The 23263-nt window shown below is 39.0% G+C and overlaps 1 protein-coding gene across 3 annotated transcripts in view; it reads left to right on the top strand.

Annotated features, from left to right (window-relative positions):
- Window positions 1–22862, top strand: part of PLD1 (phospholipase D1) — a 171416-nt gene extending 148554 nt beyond the window's left edge. For all 3 annotated transcript variants that reach the window (XM_037739037.1, XM_017529879.2, XM_017529881.2), the window contains 4 exons: window positions 451–585; window positions 9325–9478; window positions 17803–17920; window positions 19926–22862. In XM_037739037.1, the coding sequence (XP_037594965.1) occupies window positions 451–585; window positions 9325–9478; window positions 17803–17920; window positions 19926–20150 (632 nt within the window). In that variant the 3' untranslated portion in view covers window positions 20151–22862. The remainder of the gene's footprint in view (window positions 1–450; window positions 586–9324; window positions 9479–17802; window positions 17921–19925) is intronic.
- Window positions 22863–23263: the final 401 nt, after the last annotated feature.

Here is a 23263-nt window from a genome sequence, read left to right as displayed (position 1 = left end):
TGCCAGATGTAGGTGATGGGGAGGAAGGCAGCAAATCACACTGCCACATGTGTTCCTATGCAACAATTTTGCATGTTCTTCACATGTACCCCAAAACCTAAAATGCAAAAAAATAAATAAATGGGAAAAAAAAATCTGTGTGTGTGTATGTGTGTGTGTGTGTGTGTGTGTGTGTGTGTGTATCTGAATTTCATATTGTCAATCTGAATGGAGATATATATATATATATATATATATATATATATATGGAGAGAGAGAGAGAGAGAGAGATTGAAAATATGAAATTCAGGTACCAAAAATAAATCCTGGGTGGATTCTGAAATAGAAAAAAATATACATAAAATGTATTCTGAACAGTGTAAGTAGTATGTTTTGAGAAACAATAAGATTTAAAGTCTATTTATTGAGCTAGGTCATATTAATTTTAATGATTTCTTTTTAAATTTGCAGTTGGTAATCAGTGGATAAACTACATATCATTCTGTGGTCTTAGAACACATGCCGAGCTTGAAGGAAACCTAGTTACTGAGCTCATCTATGTCCACAGCAAGTTGTTAATTGCTGATGATAACACTGTTATTATTGGTAAGTACAGTATATGGTCTATATTTGTGTTCCTTGCCAGTTGACATGCTCCGTGCAAAAATATTTGTGGCTATTCCTCCTAAGTTTCCTTTGCATTTGAAAGAGACAGTAACAAGGTATCTGAAACATTTCTGAAGGCATCCTTTTCTCTTATGTCCTTTCTGATCCATTTGTTGAAATGGTTATAGGTACAGAATAGGTGTATATATTCATGGGGTACATACGATATTATGGTACAACCATACAATGTATAACAATCACATGAGGGTAATTGCAGTATCCATAACCTCAAGAATTTATCATCTCTTTGTGGACTAAACTATTTTATCTATGAAGAATCAGAGATACAGAGCAATTAAATGGACATTATAAAAACTGCAGCATCCAGAGGCAGCTATTTAACCCAGCAGTCAAATAATCTGCCAAATTTCACTAATTCTCTATTACTGCCTTATTTTTTTTAATTTTAAAAAATATTTTTGAGATGGGGGTCACTGTGTTTCCCAGGCTGGTCTCAAATGTTTCTTCTACCTCAGCCTCCCAAGTGCTGGGATTACTGGCCTGAGCCCCCACACCCAGCTATCCCCTTATTTTTATTTAGAGTCCAAGTGCCCAGATTTCAGGGATTGGTGGGGATAAATCGGGAGGGAACATGTATTATAAGTGAGTACCGTGGGGTAATTCATATGTGTCTGCACCACATCCACAGATCTGAAGTTATGCAAAAGTCGAAATCGGAAGAATGGTAAAATATTGCTGCCTCTATGCATACCGTTACTTTTCCCAACATGCATGTTTTGCATGTCATTAACTAGGATGTAGAGCAGTCCAACTTTGTTGATGTGTGTGGGTGAAGTGGGAATTGTGTACTAACGGTAGGATGTAGCCCTACACTAAGATCTGTCGTCTTTTCTTTTCGAGGGTACACAGGAGATTTTTCCAAAGGCCTCTTCCCACTGACAGATTCAGGAGAGAGTTACTTTCCCAAGTAACTTATACCTTCTACTCAAATTAGATTAACTTGACCAGAGAGGTAGATGTTCAGCTTCATTCTTTGATACACACAGTAAGCTTCATTTTTCCATCATTGAATTATTTTGACTTCTAATATTAATATTATATAAAATGAACATTGAAAGGCCAGGATGACAGAGTACTAATGACCAACGAGATAAAAGAGGTGACCAGTGTGGGGCATGTTATTTAGAGATATGATATGTCGCACTACTGGGAATTCTGCTCATCTGTTTTAAATAAAATGTAGTTTATCAGCCATAATGAGATACTTTCCTATTATTCGATTATTCAAGAAGCTAAATGTCATGGAGTATTTTGAAAATTTTAGGCAATAAATATGCTTTCTATTCTCCACTGAGAAAAAAAAAATCTCATATCTGAGAGTAGTAAGACTGTCTTATCGGAAACATGATTTAAAGAGAAAAGAAACATAGTTCTGAAGCCAGAAACTGAGTAAATCACGAGATACTCACACACATATCACACACACACACACTTTTAATATTTGTATAGCACATTAAAAAATATTATTCTTGAAAATCAAACACCACATGTTCTCACTCATAGCAGGTGTTGAACAGTGAGAACACATGGACACAGGGAGGGGAGCACTACACACTGGGGTCTGTTGTGGGGGGGGCAAGGGAGGGACAGAGCGGGGGTGGGGAGGTCGCGGAGGGATAACAAGGGGAGAAATGCCAGACGTAGGTGACGGGGGGATGGAAGCAGCAAACCAAATTGCCATGTGTGTACCTATGCAATAATGCTGCATGATCTGCACATGTACTCCAGAACCTAAAGTACAATTTAAAAAATTAAATAAAAAATAATATTCCTCTTTTATCTCGTGGTGTATAGGGGTCAAAGCTCTTTAGGAGTTTATTTACTCCCACACTTCCTCTAATATGCAAGATTTCATTTATTTCTCCTGAGCTACTCTGACTTGCTCTTCAAAAGCCAACCTCAGAATACTTTCGTATTAAATCTGACAGTGACAGTAAGAAATGAAAAATATTGATGTTTGCTGACATGGAAAAATAAACAAAGCCACACATTTCTTCACCAAGATTTCCGAAGTCTTGAAGTAATAACTGACAGACAGATGTAAATATTTTCCTTTGAAAGGTCATTTTGACTTTCAGCCTCATTTACTTTACATGAGGTATAAATGCAAATTAGTTTCCGATAACAGAGCTAACAGTCAAATAAATTTGTTGAGGTTGTTAACTGACCTGTTTTCTGGAAAGGTCTCTGAACCCTCAAAGACTCCAGTTTATTTCGGTCAGCAATACGTGATCAATTTTGCACACAGTTCTTACTCATTCTCCTGAAACTGAGGATGTGGCCTGGCAGTCTGAAGAGGTCTTACTTGCTAGTCCTTGGAGGCTGGATTCCTTTTTTCCTTCCCCAAGTGCCTTAGAGAATCGATTTCTCCCGAGGAAAAAATCCAAGCTTTCCTTTGTTCTTTTTATCTCAGTGGAAACTCAAGAATAAGCAGGTTTATTGTTCCTGCCACATTCACCCTATTTAAGTTCCTAACACAGAAAACAATGTTTAAAATTCTCAGAGAGGAGTATGAGAAGTTAGGTTGAGAATATTTTACAGGTGTTAAACAAGTATTTAAACATTTAAAAGTTTTAAGTAACCTGTGATTAATTTTTCCTCCACGGCAAACTTATGCCAGAATGAACAGCTGACATAAGAAAAATGGCCGTTTATCCTCATTTTTCTCCTCATGAGGAAATATTTGTTTTCTCACATTGAAGCTCTCTTTTGTGTAGAGCTTTAATTACCTGCGGCCCTGGCTAACACTGCTGGTCATGAAATCGGTGACCAAATCCAGTTTTCTAACCCATCTTAATGTTAGCATTTAACCGGACTAACAGTTATTTGCTTTCCAAAACAAAGCAAAGGTACTCTTCAAGTAGATTTGAAGCGTATCCTGATGACTACATCAAATAGTTGTTTTTGATGTTCACTGAGCCACTGCAAAGCAGAAGAGAGAGATGCAAAACATTAATAAAACTGCGCCACTGCCCTCCCAGAGACCACGGGCTGGAGGAGAGGCAGCTGTTCCTTCCACAAGAGAGCAGAAACCCTAGATGGATTCTGCCAAACCGGAACAGGAAGGCTCAGGGGCAATCAACAAGTGTGGGCCGGAGGAGAAAGGAAGTCGAGGTCATGAGTCTCGGTATTTAAAGGGCAGGTTTCATTGTGGAAGATGAGAGTCTGGAGATGAAGGGCTGCCCCAGAAAAGAGGGGGATATTTCCTCATGTCTGCAGTTTACTTTTAAATGGATCAAAACAAAAATATGAATTAACGACGGATACAGGGATGAAGTGGTATACCAATGCCTAGTTCCTAGTTTTAGAAATGATGATCTAGTTGGTCTGGTTTTGGGCCAGGCATGTGGGGTTTTTTTTGGTTTTGTTTTTGGCATCAGTATTTTTTAAAAAGCTTCCTTGTTAGCCTTCCTAGGTAATGCTCATGTGTGGTCAGAGTTGAGAACTTCTGACCTGGAGTCAGAGGAAATACAAGTAGGCAGAAAAGACAGAGTAGCCCAGTGTGCTCAATAGAAGAACCAGTTTTTCTTTAAAACAAACTAAAACAGGGTAGAGTTGGTACATTTCTTTTCCATTACTGCTGTAACAAATGACCACAAACTTGGTAGCTTAAAGCAACACAAATTTATTATCTGACACTTCTGTAGGTTAGAAATTCGGCTTGGGTCTCACAGGACTAAAATCAGAGTGTGAGCAGAGCTGTTGCATTCTTTTAGAGGCCGTCAGGAAGAGTCCTTTTTTTTTTCATTTTTAAAATTATTATTATTTTTTTTAAAGATGGGGTTTCACCATGATGGCCAGGCTGGTCTTGAACTCCTGACCTCAGGTGATCCACCCACCTCGGCCTCCCAAAGTGCTAGGATTACAGGCATGAGCCACCACGCCCGGCAAGAGTCCATTTTTTTGCTTCTAGAGGCTACCTGCATTCCTTGGCTCTTGGCCCCCTCTTCCATCTTTAAAGTCAGTGACATTAGATTTGAAAATCTCTAAAAGTCTCAACCCATTCTTCTGTAATCAGCCTCACTCGCTTTCACTTTTAAAGACCTTATGATTATATTGGGTCCACCTGCATAATCCAGGATACTCACCCTATTTTTAAGGTTAGCGGATTCGCAACTTTAATTCCATATGCGACCTTAGTTCCCCTTTGCCATGGAAAATATATTCACAGTTTTTGGAGATTTGAACATGGACATTTTGGAGAGCTGTTATTCTGCATACCACACAAGGATTCACAATTTCTAAGCGAGACACACAAAATAAGCACAAACCACAAAGGAAAGGAATGATAAATCCAACTACATTAAAATTCAGAAATTTCTTCATTAAAAGGTACTGTAAAGAGACTTGACAAACCACAAACTGAAATAAGATATTTGCAACCCATTTAATGTACAGAATATATAAAGAATTCCTATAAATCAATAAGAAAAGACAAATGTCCAAAGAAAAATGGGCAAAGCAATTGTATAGGAACTTCATCAAACAGAACATACCCAAGGCCCATAAGCATATGAAAAATGTTATTTTCATTAATATAAGAGTTTTAAAAAATACCAGACTGGCAAACATTTAAAAGTTGGGCAATCTAAGTATTGGCACGTCTGTAGAGCAATATAGACTCCCTTCCACTACACTTGGGAGTATACGTTGGAAAACAATTTGGAAAACATTCTGGCGTTACCTAATCAAGTCATACACCCTGCAGCTTAGCAATCCACGCCTACATACAGAGCCTAGGAAACTCACACATGTCTATACCAAGAAACAAATACACAACTATGTAGAGCAGAATTGTGTATCACAGCAAAACTCTGGAAGCAACCCAAACATCCATCAATAGCAGAATAAAGAAAGAAATCCCTAGTGTGTTCATTCAAGAAAAAGAAATGCATTACAATTATGTACAGATAAATCTCAAAGACATAGTAATGAAAGAAGCAAGTCTCAAAGGACTATCTGCTATATGATTCCACTTAAATTAAAAACAAGTCAGAAATAAGCTATTTTTTTGTTGTTTAGGAAAACATTCAGAGTATGATGAACACAGAATTAAACATCAAGTCTTCCTCTTGGGGAGGGAAGGGTGTGCATGGGAAGGTGTGCAAGGCCTTCTGGGATGTGGTAATATTGTTTTTGGCCTGGGTAATAAATTTGGTGATGTCTATTTTATTGTTGCTTAAGTTTTACTTACATGTTTTCATATAGCCTTTTGTATCCTGCCATATTTTACAATTTTTAGAATGTTTTCTAATAGCTGACTCAGAATAGGTCATATAAACAAGAAGGATGTATATAGAGTAAAAGATCAAATTTATCCTTATTTTCTTCCCTCTGTTCAATAGAAAGCACTTACTATTGTTAACCGTTCAGTGTGTGTCTTTCTAGATCTCTTGTTCTGTCTTCTTCTTCATATGTTATATAAAAATAGGATAAGACTCTGTCTGTTGTTCTGAATTTGATTTTCAGAATACAGGAATGAATGGAGGGAGATTTACCTCCATCATATCTTATTGTATCTGATTGATTCATTCATCTAAAATTTTCTCATTTCTTTCTTCACATGCCTATTAAGTAGTAGCCAACACACATATTTAATGTGGTGGAGAGTCAGTGCTCTGAGTAACTCCATTTTGGCCCTTAAAATACAAGAAACACACCCTCTGTCTAATAATTCCAGCTGAGAATGCTGGGAATGTATTCCTCCCCTCGGGATTGTGGGGGCCCACTATGGTGGAGGGGACTGGGGATGCGTGGGAGAGTGTGTGTGTGGAGGGGGCTTTCCAGGCTGGCTCACATCCCAGGTTCTCCTGACACTGAACAAAGCAATGATGTTCAATCCATCAGTCCCCGCCTGACGGCGGCCTCTCCCGGCTCCAGGAGCACAGTAAAAGTCCTAAAGTAGCACTATGGGAATGTCAGTCTTTGAGTTCTGCAGTTCACACATTGGGAGATTAAGCCAGAGAGGAGGCGTCTTTGAACAAATGCTACGTTCCGTTAAATGGTCGGTTCTTGCGGCACTGTTCTCTGGTGCAGAGATTATGGAGTCAAATAATGCCAGAAATAATTAACATTTGTAGAGCAGTTTATAAATCATTAAGTGCTTTCACATGGTCTGACTTAATTCCCACAACAACCCCACAAGGTCTACAGTATTATCTCAGTTTATGAAAGATTATATTAAAGCTGAGAAAGATTAAGTGAATTGCCCAAATTAATGCTGGGCCAACTGTCAAGCTCAAAGATACAGCTGCAGATGTTACAGCATAACCACAATGTAATGACTTGTTGCTAACAAAACGAAGTGTTTCAAAGGTTCCCACGTTCAGCCCTCAGCAGCATTCTCACGTTTCTGTAGGGTGCTTGATGTTTCTCTGTTCCCCAGGGCCACGACGGGGAACCATTCACATCCATAGCCATCACAGATTTATATATTAACTACATGACAGTATTCTGGCAAAAGGCAGTCAAGTCTCTTCAGGGAAGGGCAGCTTTTCTCATTCTTCTTGTCATTTGAGCTCCTGCCGGGGCTGCTGTCATCTTACAGCTCCAGCCGCTCCAGTCAGAGGGCCACCAGGATGCCTGCTCAACCTGCTCCACGTCTGTAGAAGCAGTGAAGTGTAGCAGGTAGAGCAAGAAGAACAAGAAAAGAGTCAGTCGGGCCCTCTCTGTAGCTCACAGGACACTCAAGGATTCAAATGCGTGAATCTGCAGAGATTAATGCCAAACACGTGATGAGGTTTCTGAATACACCGCAGAGGACTGCAGAAAGCACAAGTTGAATATCAAAATATTTGCCCTTCACGTGTGAAAGTCAACATTCTCAGCTCATGTGGATTTAAAAATAAAGTGGATTCTTTGAATGAACAACGTATTGAGCTAATAAAGAGAAATAATAATTTAAAAAAATAGAATAGAGGGGCTGGGCGTGGTGGCTCACGCCTGTAATCCCAGCACTTTGGGAGGCCGAGGCGGGTGGATCACGAGGTCAAGAGATCAAGACCATACTGGCCAACATGGTGAAACCCTGTCTCTACTAAAAAATACAAAAATTAGCTGGGCGTGATGGCGCACACGTGTAGTCCCAGCTATGTGGGAGGCTGAGGCAGGAGAATTGCTTGAACCCGGGAGGCGGAGGTTGCATGAGCCAGGATCGCGCCACTGCACTCCAGCCTGGCACCTCGTGACAGAGTAAGACTCTGTCTCCAAAAAAAAAAAAAAAAAATAGAATGGAGGGAAGTTCATACAGAAGCTATTGGCATGCTACGGAGGAAAGAGCAGAAAGCCTGAAGCCACAAATGTAATGTGTACTTGAGATTACACTATTGATTATGAAGGCACTCTTGAGTTTTGACATTCATAGTTATGTGACTATGAGTTAAAGCCTACAGAGAGCCTGATTCTTTTTTTTTCCCCATTTATTTTATTGCATTTTAGGTTTTGGGGTACATGTGAAGAACATGCAAAATTGTTTCATAGGTACACACGCGGCAGTGTGATTTGCTGCCTTCCTCCCCATCACCTACATCTGGCATTTCTCCCCATGCTATCTCTCCCCAACTCCCCACCCCCCACCGTCCCTCCCCTATTTCCCCCCAACTGACCCCAGTGTGTAGTGCTCCCCTCCCTGTGTCTGAGCCTGATTCTTAACTCCAAAAGCAAAGCCATCTTTCCTACTGCACTGGGTAGGCATGTGTTTTTTCAAGGGCTTGATGATCGTATCAGAATCTTTTGTGCCACAAGGTAGAAAACTCAACTAAAAGTGTGAGAAACAGTAAGGAACAATGTAGACAATACAATATATTATTTCACATAATGGAAGGTAAGAATATCCAAAGGTTGGCTAGTTCAATGACTTAAAGACCCAGAATCTTCCTTCTTTTTTAAATTTTAATTGTTATGTTTTGTTAAGAGATGAGGCCTTGCTCTTTTGCCCAGGCTGAAGTGCAGTGGTGCTGATAGAGCTCACTGCAGCCTTGAGTTCCTAGGCTCAAGCAGTTCTCCTGACGCAGCCTTCTGAGTAGCTGGGACTACAGAGACTTGTCACCACACCCAGCTAATTTTAAAAAACCTTTTGTGGAGACTGGGTCTCTCTGTGTTGTCCAGGCTGGTCTCAAACTCCTGGCTTTAAGCGATCCTCCTGCCTCGGCCTCTCAAAGTGCCGGGATTACAGACCTCAACCGCCATGCCTGGCTCTTTTTTCTGCTTGGCAAGTTTTTTTGGGCTTTTCTGTTTGTTCTCTAATGGCTGTAAAATGGCTGCAGCAGCTCCTGGAATCATGTCTCCATCCAGCCCTTCAAGCCAAAATATCCAAAGGATGAATGCGACAGAATCCATTATTTGCATGTTTATATAAGGGGGAAACTGTTTCTCAGAAGGTTTCCTTCGTGTCACGTTGGCTAGGACCATGTCCAGAGCCCATTTCTAAGCCAGTCACTCATAAAGATAATGAAATTACCATGGCTGGCTTAGGCTGATTAAGATTCACCCGTGGGTTAGGGAGGGCCCCACCCCCCCAAAAGCACATCTTCCCTTGATAACCTGCACACAACTCCGGTTTTGTTAGCAAGGACGAATTGAGTGAGGAGGGCCACCAGCAGCGCCCCCACATCCTGCCATGCCAGTGAGGTTGTTCAGCTTCACTGTTTCTCCTTACAGGCTCTGCCAACATAAATGACCGAAGCATGCTGGGAAAGCGTGACAGTGAAATGGCTGTCATTGTGCAAGATACAGAGACGGTTCCTTCAGTGATGGATGGAGAAGAGTACCAAGCTGGCCGGTTTGCCCAAGGACTTCGGCTACAGTGCTTTAGGTCAGTTCGCCCAAGTGTGTCTCTCTGATGCATTTCCACCGCAGCCGTCACCGGGACCTAGCCCTGAACTCGCCCTGAGCATGCAGGTCATCCTAGTTTCTTCTTTGTCTAAAACAGTAGATCCCAGAATATAGGCTATATACCACCCGTCGTATTGGAAATGGCTTTAGGTGGAACATGAATATTTTTAATCTTAATAGCTTTTTGTTACTTTCATGTGCAGTAAAAAAAACTGCAGTGGTGTAGTTACAGCTCACGGCAGCCTCGAATTCCTAGACCCAAGCAGTCCTCCTGCCTCTGCATGCGAGTAGCTAGGACTACGGGCACGCATCAGCACACCCATTTAATTTCTAAACATTTTTTGTAGAGACCAGGTCTCACTGTGTTGCCCAGGCTGGTCTCAAACTCCTGGCTTTAAAAGCGATCCTCCTGCCTTGGCCTCTCAAAGCACTGGGATTATGGATGTGAGCCAATTAAATACTAGTCCTTAACTGATTTGGGACTAGACCAGGTCAATCTCTCCAGCTTCCATTTAAGTTTTTAAAATCAAGTTAATTCCAGTAATACAAGGATATAATAAAAATTTTTTGAAGGTATGAATAAAAATTATTAAGGGTATAACAATTATTGAAAGATATAAAAATTATTGAAGGGTATGTTGGTGTCACATTTAGATGTGGGAACTTCTGTTCTCAGGCCTAAAATGACTCCAGGTGTCGAAGATACCTGATCTTTGGCAAGACGATGCAAGTTTTAAACAAATCTATGGTAAAGCAGAGAGAATACTGGGCTAGAAAGCTGGAGTTGTTCAGGCTGTGTGATCCCAAATGAGTCCCTTCAGTCAAGTGTTATGTAGAGCTTTCTAGGGCTGGGCTCTAACTGTCTGCCTCCCCTGTTGTCTATTCTCCTCGACAGAGTGGTCCTTCTAGAACCTTCTAGATCATGTTGCTTTTCTGCTCGCTACTGTCCAATGGCTTATCTTGCAAGGAACAAGTAATATAACCTCATCTCCTTTCGCTCTTTCCCTTGCTCCCTGCAGACACTCATTTCCCTACTGTCTGTGGAACACCCAGATGACTCTCCCAACTCTAGGGCTTTGCAGGAAGTCCACAATTTTATGATTCTAGAACTGTATTTGCCATGATGCAATTTCAGTGTGGCCTTTATAGTGGGATGCAACAGGTGGCCCCGATGTAGTGAAGGTCAGGGCTTTGTGCTATTTCGGGAAGGGCACTGTACCATAGCACCGTTGTTTTCTTTATGTGTTCGTGGTCCCTTTCGGACATTGGCTCGCCTGCAGATGAGCACTTAGTGAGCACTGAACTCCCTGCAAAGGCAGAGGCCACTTTCCTCATTCCTACCAGTCCAGTAGGAACTGGCTTCCAAGACCAACATTAGCCTCAGTTCTAGAGACATTCATTCTGCTCTCTCTGTCCAAGTACCTCAAAAAATCCATCCCTCAAAATCTGTCTGTCAATACCTTCTAACAACTTTGATTGGTGTATTTATTGTCTTTGTTACCACTTGTTTTGCTGGTAAGAATATTTCAAACCATTGATGATTCAGTTAGCTTCTAATGTGGATTTGTTTTGCTTAGCAGAGGAGAATTTAAAAATTGGCACCCTGCTAATTAACCCATTGATTGCCTACCGCAGCATATGTAACAGACAAATACTTCCTTTTGTAAGCTGGAATGTATGTTACATCTTTTCAGTTCCATGAGAACTTAAGAATTCTCTTTAAAGTCATGAGTTTCTTTATAACTTTTTAAATATATACTAATTATAGCAGGTAGAAGTTTTTCATTACAGCACGTTTTTATTGCACAAATTTGGCAAATAGAGAAAACCAGTAAGAAAATTGAATTCATCTGTAACATCATCATCCTATGATGATGATTTTAACATTTGATATATGTCATACCACTTTTTTCTATACATAGATATTAATATACTGTATTTCTTTTTGAAAAACAATTAGGATTTTGCAGGTCTACAATGTTTTTTACTATTTAAATAATGTTACACGCATTTTCCATGTCATTGAGTATTCTTCTATAATATGTTAACAGCTACATTATATTTTATTGTGTGTGTACGCCACAAGTCCTTTAATTCCTCATCGTTTAACAGATTTTTTTTGGTGATTTAAAAACATGGGTTCATTTGTAGATACCTTCTTGTTTACCTTCTTAATTGTCTCCTTTGGGCTCTTCTTCTTATATCACTAACAATGTTTTAGAGGGCTTATTCTTTCTATCTTGACTGAGTTTATTTAATCTTCACCAATTTGTTAGATTTCACATGGAATTTCATCATTTTAATTCACATTTCTTAGAGTTAAAAAATGTGTTTATTAGGTATAATTGCTTTTTATAAATCACCTAGCTTATTTGTGTCCTTTGCTCATTACATTGGAGGTTTAATTTTCTTTTCAAATTATTTTTATATAATTAAGGAGTACAGGTGCAGTTTTGTTATGTGGATATATTGTGTAGGGGTGGAGTCTGGGCTTTTAGTGTAACTATCACCCAAATAGTGTACATTGTACCCATTAGGTAATTTCTCATCCTTCACTCCACCTCCTACCCTCCCATGCTTTAGAGTCCCCAGTGTCAGTTATTCCACTCTGTACATCCACGTGTATGTATTGTTTAGCTCCCACTTAATAAGTTAGAACACTCAGTAGTTGACTTTCTGTTACTTCATTTAGGAGAATAGCCTCCAACTCCATGCATGATGCTGCAAAATATATGATTTCATTCTTCTTTATGGCTGAGTGGTGTTCTATGGTTGTGTGTGTGTGCGTGTGTGTGTGTGTGTGTGTGTGTTTTATCTGATTGTCTGCTGGAGGACACTTAGGTTGATTCCAGCACTTTGCTATTGTGAACAGTGCGTGATAAATGTACAAGCGCAGGTGTCATTTTCATGACACCTTGGGTAGATACCCAGTTGTGGGATTGCTGTATTGAATGATAGTTCTATATTTAGCTCTTTGAGAAATCTCCATACTGTCTTCCATAGAGGTTATACTAATTTATATTACCACCAACAGTGCATATGTGTTCCCTTTTCTCCACATCCTCACTAACATCTGTTGCTTTTGACTTTTTTAATAATAGTCATCTGATTGGTGTGAGATGGTATCTTACTGTGGTTTTAATTTGCGTTTATCTGATAATTAATGATGTTCAGCTTTTTTTTTTTTTAAGTTTTTTGGCTGCTTGAAGAATCTCCATTCATTTTCCTTTGCCTACTTTTTAATGGGGTTATTTTTTGTTTAATTTTCTTTTAATGATTTATAAGTATTTTAAATATGTGTAGGATACTAATTGCTTTGTCATATGTGTTACAAATTTGGTTTGCCCATTGCCTATAGAGCATCTTTAGAGTATTTGGGGGTAATATTTCAATTCTTTTTTTTTTTTTGAGATGGAGTTTCAATCTTGTTACCCAGGCTGGAGTGCAATGGCGCGATCTCAGCTCACCGCAACCTCCGCCTCCTGGGTTCAGGCAATTCTCCTGCCTCAGCCTCCTGAGTAGCTGGGATTACAGGCACGCGCCACTATGCCCAGCTGATTTTTTGTATTTTTAGTAGAGACGGGGTTTCACCATGTTGACCAGGATGGCCTCGATCTCTTGACCTCATGATCCACCCGCCTCAGCCTCCCAAAGTGCTGGGATTACAGGCGTGAGCCACCGCGCCCGGCTTCAATTCTTATTAATCAAATCAATCTGTTTTTTCTCCCCCCCCCCGGCCTTTTCCTATATGCTTAGAATAGCTTCCCCAGCGTAAGATAAACAATTACTTACATTTTCTCATGGTGCTTGTTTGACTTCCCTTTTAACAACGAACGTCTGCAGTGTATTTGAATGTAAGAAGTGAGGTCGCGGCCCTGACATTTTTTCTCAGCTAACCAGCTGATCTGGAACCATCTGATATGCAGTAGGACTCTTTGCCTCTCTAATCCACAGTCCCCCTTTAAGATACACTGAAGCTATCTGTTCTGACTTCTCGCTAGTCTCTCTGTTATATCATATCGAAAGTCTGTTTACTTGCCTGCCAGTGTGATACCATGTTAATTATTATGGTTGCACATTTTAATACTGCTTTTTGCCATACGACTTCTTCAAATTAGAATTCTTTTTCAAAATAATCTTGGCTATTCATAAACATTAGTTTTTCTACATGGACTTTAGAATTGTTTACTCAAGGCGGGGCGTGGTGGCTCATGCCTATATTCCAGCACTTTGGGGGGCCAAGGTGGGCAGATCACGAGGGCAGGAGATCGAGACCATCCTGGCTAACATGGTGAAATCCCATCTCTACTAAAAATACAAAAAAATAGCCAGATGTGGCGGCACGTGCCTGTAGTCCCAGCTACTCGGGAGGCTGAGGCAGGAGAATTGCCTGAACTGAGGTTGTAGTGAGCTGAGATCGCGCCACTGCCCTCCAGCCTGGACAACAGAGCGAGACTCCATCTCAAAAAAAAAATTGTTTACTCAAGTTCTTTCAAATTCTTACTAGTTTTTTAAAATTGGAATTATAGCAGATTTATAGATTAATAAAAAGAATTGACACCTTTATAATATTGAGTCATCTTGTTGAAGAACAAGGTATGGGCTTTAATTTATTTGAATATTCTTTGATAAAGCTTTGAGTTTTCATTATTGGGGGAGGAAGATTATTCTATGGTAAATAATTCATTATTTTTTCTTTTATGCTGATCTTATGCTAACTTTATTTCTAGGTGCTTGCTTTTACTTTGCATTTTTCAAATTGTGTTAAAGAGGCAGTTTTTCTTAAACAATTATTTTCACTAGGCCCAGTGGCAAGCACAGATAATATATTAAAAAGCAGCACAAAACCTTGTGTCAATATTGGCCTGTTTTTATTAGGAAACATTCCCAAAGATAAATATTGTGGCCTAGACTACAACCATTTTTTTTTTTCACTTAAAAAAATATAGCTTCACTCCATTTTCCATCTGGGCTATTTTAAAATAGAAATAGAGAGACACATTTCAATGTGAAATCAATTCTAAATAGAGACAGAATCAAGCATGCACTAAATTTCACAGCTATGAGCTGAACAGTTCGAGTCCTAGAAAATTATCCAAACTTTGCAGATATTAACATCACTCAACAGAAACCACTGTCCACACAGGGCTCAGAATCATTTAAAGTGGTAGATATGAGGAATGGAAAGAACAGAAAGAGTTTTTTGTGGTTTTCCCTCTGTTCTACTTTTTGTGGTGAATAAGCAAATATTAAATAATTTTCATTAAATACATCAACATAAAAGCAAACTAGTTTTTTTTCTCAAACTTTAATCCTCAAAAGAATACCCTGAGTACTTTATTTTTACTCTGCATTTAATATAAATTTCTTATAATTAAAATACTGACAGGGAAAATAATGTATTGCCTATTTTAGACTTATTTAAATATTTTCTTTTCTTNTGGAGTCTTCCTCTGTCGCCCAGGCTGGAGTGCAGTGGCATGATTTCAGCTCACTGCAACTCCCACCTCCCAGATTCAAGTGTCATTCTCTGGCCTCAGCCTCCTGAGTAGCTGGGATTACAGGCATCTGCCACCACACCCAGCTGATTTTTGTATTTTTTAATAGAGACGGGGCTTTGCCACGTTGGGCAGGCTGGTCTCAAACTCCTGACCTCAGGTGATTCACCTGCCTCAGCCTCCTAAAGTGCATGGATACAGGCGTAAGTCACCGTGCCTGACCTTAAAATGCTTTTTCTACAAACAAGCCCTTACCTGATAGTTTGGCGGACACATTGGCTTATCTCTTGCTCTAATTTAAAAGCAAAGTCACAGAAAAACTCTCTGCTCAATTTTCAGCTCCTTAAATCTGGCCCAAATCAAAGGTATTATAATAATTGACTTACTGTCATCATTTGTACTGTCATTCACATTTGATGAAGTACAATTTTGCTTTGGGTCTCAATTAGCAGCCAATGTGTATGTGCAAACATCTCTTAAATCTTTTTTTAAAAAAAGCTATTCTCATGTAGTCTGAAGGAGGCATTATTTGAAGTGGAAACAGAACTTTGAGGTTATAAAAGTCAAGAATCCTAGAAAGCCTATGGTGTCAGATCCATTAAAAAATTTTTTTGTATATCGTGAAGAAGTGCAGACTAAAACTAAAATGAGTGTCCTTTAATATCTACAGACTTAAACTTTTTCAGGAGTTGATAATGTTGGAGAAAACTGGGAGAATAGGCATGCTTAACAGTGTATGTTTTGGCATAGCCTTTCTTGGAAGTAATTTGCATATTCCCTGACCCAAGAATTTTAATTCTAGAATTTCTTCTAATGAAATAATCATGGAAATTCACAAAATAATATATGATGAATAAACCATGTTCATTGTAACACTGTTTATAATAATGAAAAATTGGAATTTACCCAAAAGTCCATAATAAAATAATTGGTTTGATAAATTTTACATGATGAAACTCTGCAGCTATTAAAATGATTATGTAAATTTACGTTTATTTAAATATAAAGAGGGTAACAATATAATGACGTCCAGTTGTTAAATCTGGTGGCCAATCCTTATCTGAATTGGACAGTTCTCCTTGACATACTACTTAGTGTGGTTTCAGGATCCCCCATTCTCTGGCTTTACTGCAGCCTCGCTGATCCTCCTCCTCGCCCCCCTCCTGTTGCTGTACACCTGGTCCTCTTCTCTGTCTATACTCACTTATTTGCTGAACTTGGAAAAAGACATACAGCCTATGAGCATGCGCATGAGGACAATTCTCAGATTTAGATCTCCAAACAAGCCTCCTCTCCAAGCCCCAGTTCCATTTATCTGCCTACTTAGCACTGCCATGTGCATCTTTAATAGATGTCTCAGCAGACTCAAAATGGAATTCCTGACCTCTCACAAACCAACTCTACCCACAGAATTACCTATCTCAGCCAAAGGCGACTACCGCTGCACGTTATTGCTCAAGACAAAAACCTTTCGGCCACCTTTGATGCCTCACTTTTTGACACACCCCACATTCACTCTGTCAGTAAAACCTGTTGGCTCTCTCTTCATCCCCACTGCCCCCAGGCCCAAGGCGCCATCACATCTCACCTGGATTATGGAAGTAGCTCCTAAATGGGCTCCCTGTTTCAACCTTTGCCCCGCAGAGTCTGTTCTCAATACAGCAGCTGTATTTTAATATGCAGTCAGATCCTGTCACTCCTCTGCACTGATGTCTGCAGTCTCCATGTCACTTAATATAAAAGCCAAAGCCCTTACAAGGCCAATTTTCCTATTGCTCTTTCCAGATAGCACAGGTCTTCTTGGTATTATTCCAACCTATCAAGCACATGGGAAAAGGGCTTTGCCCTCAGTTTGAGCTCCAGCTCAATTACTGGTGTGCCTCCAGACTTTAGTTTCCCATCTACAGAATGAGACTCATCTGTCCCATCTACCGCACAGATTCAGCTGGAAGTGCTTTTCAATCCTAAAGCCTTCTCTAAGTACGAGGGCTACTGTGATTTTCAAGTATCACTTCTAAAACTTGTCTGGTTTGCTTGAGAGTTTTTTGTTATGTCTAGTCCCCTGTTTATGTATGGCCAATTCAGACAATATGTGGTTTCTTTTATGTCAGGCATTCTGAGAATATATATATGTGCAAATTCTTTGAGAGACCATGACCTGGCTACTGTCATGTATTATATCTATCCCTATGTATGCAAATATATATATATATATGTAGTATATCTATCCCTATGTATGCAATATAATATATATATAATTATTATATAATATATATTTGCATACATAGGGATAATATATTCTATATTAATATGTATTATATAATATATATTTATATTTAATATAAATATATATCTATCCTATGTATGTAAATATATATCATATATATCATATAATATAGATAATAAATATGTTTGCATACTATATATCATATATGATATCAATATATATCAATATATGATATATATTGATATATATCAATATAATCACATATATATCAATATATATAGATATATATCATATATTTATATAATATATATATCGATATATATATATTTGCATACATAGGGATAGATACAATACGTGAGAGTAGCCAGGTCATGGTCTCTCAAAGAATTTGCACATATATATATTCTCAGAATGCCTGACATAATATATATTTGCATATGTAGGGATAGATATAATACATGAGAGTAGCCAGGCCATGGTCTATATATTTGTATTCATAGGGATAGATATAATAGACATATATCCTGAAACAAACTGCTTTATCTCAGTTACTCAATGTGGAAGTCACTTGTATTTCAGGGTTGTCCTTGGCTATCTTGATGACCCAAGTGAGGACATTCAGGATCCAGTGAGTGACAAATTCTTCAAGGAGGTCTGGGTTTCAACGGCGGCTCGAAATGCTACAATTTATGATAAGGTGAGGTTCACATATTTCCCCCCTTTTATTTCACTGAATCTCATCCCAAAAAGCACATCGTTATTGCTGCCTATTATTGGTACAGGGTATTCTTAATAAATGTAAAAACCTACTACATTTCCAAGTTGTAATAAAATACCTCTTTGTGGACTCTGAAAAGCAAAGCCAAAAAGCATCATGGATTTTGGTTTAGAAGAGGCTTTAGCAGCATTCTGATCTATCCTGTGATGGAGGAATCCCGTCAGGAGCATCCTTAGCACCTGGTTACCCAGCCTTTGTACATGTCTAGTGACAAAGAGCAGAGCGGCAGATGGCATCCTAAAATAAGCCACAGCTGAGTCCAGCCTAGCTCACCCAGCTGATGGCATTATAACCTTGTGTATAGTGAGGTCACTTTCGGAGGCTTTTTTCCCTCTCCTATATATTGGGAGGAATATTTACAAGGGTAGTTATGAGGACAAAGAACAGTTTAGTGATTTTAGCACATGGTGTATAGGAAACAGTTTTCATCCTTAGGATGAAGCTTATTAATATTAATAACAAGACATGCCATTTGTTGGACAGCTCTAGTTTTAGAAAGGTGTTTTAAAACCAGCTCCCTTTGATGCATATCAAATGCATCGCCTGTGAAGTTTATCTTTTGGTTATAATAAAAAATGTAAAGAGTTAAGAGTTGTGTAACAGTGGAACAGGTTACTTCAAAAAGTAGCTAGGTGCCCATCAGGGAAAAGTATTAAAAAAGTCTCAGTATTCTAGCTGAGACTCATTGACCATCTGTGAGAAACTGGGTAAGCCTGTGTTCTTCTTCATGACTTCCAGATATAGACATGAACCTCTTTTTAAAAAATTTAGGCAAAATATACAAATATTCTCTTAGAGCCCCTTCCAGAAGGGAGACTTATTATTCTTAATGAAACATGACTACTATCTGTAAACCTTCTTTTCTTTTCTTTCTTTTTCTTTTAATTGGCATGGAGTCTCACTCTGTCACCAAGGCTGGAGTGCAGTGGCATGATCTCAGCTCACTGCAATCTCTACCTTCTGGGTTCAGGTGGTTCTCCTGCCTCAGCCTCCCTAGTAGCTAGGACTACAGGTGCCCACCACCACACCTGGGTAGTTTTCGTATTATTTTACAGGCTGGTCTAGAACTCCTGACCTCAAGTAATCTGCCCCGACCAGCCTCTCAAATTGCTGAGATTACAGGCATGAGCCAATGTGCCCGGTCCCTGTATAGCCTTATTTCATCCTGAGGACTGAAGGCCATGATCAAATAGATCATGTGCATAGAGTCTTTAAAATGTAATTGTACAAATGCAGAGCACAGCCTTATCTGGGTCCTGGATTTGGGGAAAAACATCTATAAAAGGCATTTTGGGGATCAGATAAGTTTGAATATGGAGCACAACTTAAATGCCATTATATAATTAATTTCTTTAGGTGTGAGAAAAGTGTTGTGATTTTATAGGCACATGTCCTTATTCTTAAGAAATACACACAGAAGTATTCAGGGGTGAAGTGTTATGATATCCAAAACTCATTTTCAACCAGCAAAGTAAGTATTACATATCAACAATTGATAATGCTATGTAAAGGTTGCAGATATCAACCTCTTTCAAGGAAAGTTAGGGAAAATATAATATGAACTATTCCCCTTAGACCAGAAGCTCCAACGAAATTCAGGCATGATTATTATCCAAAAAAATTAACCTTAATGTGGGGTAGCATTAGTGTAATTTCTCACCACTTGCTAGCTTGACATTATGCTGAGGTCATTAGACTTTTGTGGATCAGATGTAAGAATCAGCCATGACTCTTTTAAATGGAAGCAGATCTATTTGTAGCACATAAGATAACCAACTCTTAAATCTGATCTGTGCTGTTACATAAGACTAACAATACGTTTCATAAAACAGAGGTCTTGTCTGTTAGAATAATTATTTTCCATAAAGGGCATGTGCTTTCTTTTAAACTTATCACTCATTTTCCTATTTTTTTTCCTAATCAGGTGTTCCGGTGCCTTCCCAATGATGAAGTACACAATTTAATTCAGCTGAGAGACTTTATAAACAAGCCCATATTAGCCAAGGAAGATCCCATTCGAGCTGAGGAGGAACTGAAGAAGATCCGTGGGTTTCTGGTGCAATTCCCCTTTTATTTCTTGTCTGAAGAAAGCCTACTGCCTTCTGTTGGAACCAAAGAAGCCATAGTGCCCATGGAGGTTTGGACATAAGAGATCTTCATCGGCAGCTCAAGGACTTCCACACTGAAGACCACACTGCACACAGTGACTTCCTGGAGATGTCATAGCCAAAGCCAGGCCCGATGCCAGCCCAAGAACCCTTTGGAATGGCTGGGGAGGGCTGCAGTCATACTGATGTAAGGACACTGAACATCAGCAAGGCTTTATGATTCCTTCTGCCTAACCTGATAAAACGGGGGCTGCATTCTTTTTGATAGCATGGATTCTGTTGAGTACATACATAGACTCATTTTAGTATGTGTTAAACAAAACACATATTCACATTCCTTAACATATACCAAAATCCATTTCCTCTGTAACAAGAATTTACCTGTAACTGTGATCTAGGTTGCCAAAAGTTGTCTGAACCTCCTTTCTTCTCTGATCTTCATTTATGCAGCCAGCGTCTGGCTGGACCTGCTCTCATCTTGCAGTTGATACAGACACTGTTTAAGATACTGTTTATTACTAGCTGTTGTAATGTTGCTTCAAGATTCTTCATGGTTACATGGAATTCCCCTGCTTATCTGGTCCTGAAGTAGAAAGATTCACCCAAATGAGGACATGATAAGGTCCCTTTTCCTTTGAATAATGAGGTGATTATTCCTTTTCAGTCACTATACGAACAAGACAGACCTTAGCTAACACGGTAGCCTGTGTTTGGCACTTCTGATGACATTGACACTGTATCTTGATACCATGAAGCAGCAGGAAGGAATATATTCCAATATTGAGACAGATTTATTTCATTTTGCTCCCAAAGGCACAGACAAGATGAGTCTTTGTGATTAGGCCCACCTGACCTGGGTGCTAGTTGATTACATAGCACCCAGATAAAACTGAGAGCACACAGCCTTCAGAAACCCCCAAGGTGTCAAGGGGAATCAGATCCAGATAAGAAAAGATGATTCCTTCTAGTCCTGTAAGTTTTCTGTCATCCTTAGCTGCTGGGTTGATGGGAATTCGATCTCTGCATTTCAAAATCAAACCCATGAATACAGTTTGTCTTTCAAAAGAATCAGAGGCATCATAACTCCTACCAAGTTAGTAAGTGTGAGTCTAACCTTGTTTGACATTCAGCTCCACTGCTATTTATCTTCTTTGAGAAAAATTAATTGATTATAAAGTAGGGGCTACTTCACTTGCATTGTTAAATATGTATTAACATTCCACCAGGGCTTCCAAAGAAGTTACAATGCTTTAGTCTGTAAATTATTCTGGAAACGTGTTTTTCCTTTTCGGATCTTAGAGTACCCTTTGATAATTTTACTAAGCAGAACAACTCTGACAGTCTTAAGAGCTAATGTGGGTTCCCAAAAGGCCCGTACCTATAAAACCAGTGCAGGTGTAATGATTACACATGTCTATGGATTTCCTCGACAGACTCTGATTTGGGTTGTTCTTCAAGGCAGCAAGCACCTGATCCCTGTTTTCATGAAGCTAATACTTCAGGTGGAAAAATTAGGAGCAGAAAGTCAGGGATAGGGGTTAGCAGAGAGAGAAATAGTGTCACATCAAGGAAAGGATTTCATAGCTAGGGAACATTTCACAAATGAGGTGAGATTTTGTAACCAGTAATAAAAATGAATATTTTTATAAGTAAATAACTTACTTTTCATGTGGCTAAAGAGGGTAAAGTGACTTCATTCTATATCAATTGTAAGTAAGACATTTGCTATTGAAAGTTTAGATTGGCATTTGAAGTACTGAATGTATGTGGGATCTCTAAGGATTTCTTAGATTTTATTTTAAAATATTTTTAGACCTTAGAGCAGTCAACAAACTGGCTCTTGATTTTATGCAAGGATATTCCCTTGAAACCATAAAAAATAAAAGCCTAAAAGGACCCTTTCACTTATAAGTCATTTATTCCAATATCTCCCCATTTTATAGGTGAGGAAACCGAGGCTTAGATTAGATGAGGACTCACCTAAATCCACTCAATACGTAGATGGTAGAGCTGGGACTAGCAACATTGCTGCACCTGGTGTTGGCCTAGCTCTTCACTTTGTCATTGCCCAAGAATGAAGATATGTAGTAAACAGATTCCAGGCAAGTTATCTCTAAGCTGTTTTGAACCCTCTGGTATTTTACGTTTATGTGTTTGTCTGTCTCCCCCTATTAGAATGTAAGCTCCATGGGGCAGGGACTTCACCGTCTTTTGTTTCTAGTTTCTCCCCAGAGCTAGGACCAGTGCTTGGCACATAGGAGATGCCAATAAATGTTTGTGGAATTAATAAACAAGGTGAAGGAGAGAGCTAACGAAATGAAAATCTTAGTCTCATATAGGAAATCTTACTACCGCTTTCTATGGCAAGTTTCTTTTCCATTGCATCTTCTCAAAGGCAAGATGCTCATCTGCAAAGAGGTGATAAGATTTACTTGGAGGGATTTTATGGAAAATTTAGTGCAATAATTGCTTTTTTTTTTGCAGTAGCAGTTTACATAGTACAGCATTCTGCAAAAGTCGCATGAAATGTGGATACAAGATGTACTGTATGACCTAATTACCTGTCTTTCTCTGACACCATTATTACCTACTAGAAGTTCAAATAATTTATCTTTGACATTGCAATATCTGATAAGCCTTTTAAAATGTAAATAATTCAAAGCCTTGAAAATCTATCATGAACCTGCTCAACATTTCAAAGTGACTGTAATCTTTTCAAATGCCTATAAATGCTATATACCTGACACCCTGCTGATTTCTGTAATATTTTTGTTTTCAACAGGGAAAAATTCTAGTCTTACAATGAATGAATGCTGGAAAGTGGTCATGGTCTAGTAAAGCTGTTCAGATTGGCCACGCTTAGTCATTGGAGGTAGCCTTAACATAGCAAGTCTGCTGCAGGCGCTCGTTCTGGATCTAGTGTCCAGCCCATGATTCATCCTTCAGTGGGATGTTTTTAATTCTCAGCTGTAATGCATCACAGAAAGGTGTGTAGAGCTGGTCATTAGATAATTGTGAGGCATACTGTAAAACATTTATTTTCAAAGCAACTTTGTAAAGAAATTTTGCCTATAAGTACTCAAAATATGGACAGTTCATTTCTTATGTAAGAACTTGGGAAATTATAGTATCATGAATTAACACTCGTCCAGAT

This window comes from Cebus imitator, unplaced genomic scaffold (genome assembly GCF_001604975.1).
Source record: "Cebus imitator isolate Cc_AM_T3 unplaced genomic scaffold, Cebus_imitator-1.0 Scaffold61, whole genome shotgun sequence".
In the NCBI taxonomy this organism is placed as follows: Eukaryota; Metazoa; Chordata; class Mammalia; order Primates; family Cebidae; genus Cebus; species Cebus imitator.
This window is presented reverse-complemented; position numbering and strand designations above follow the sequence as displayed.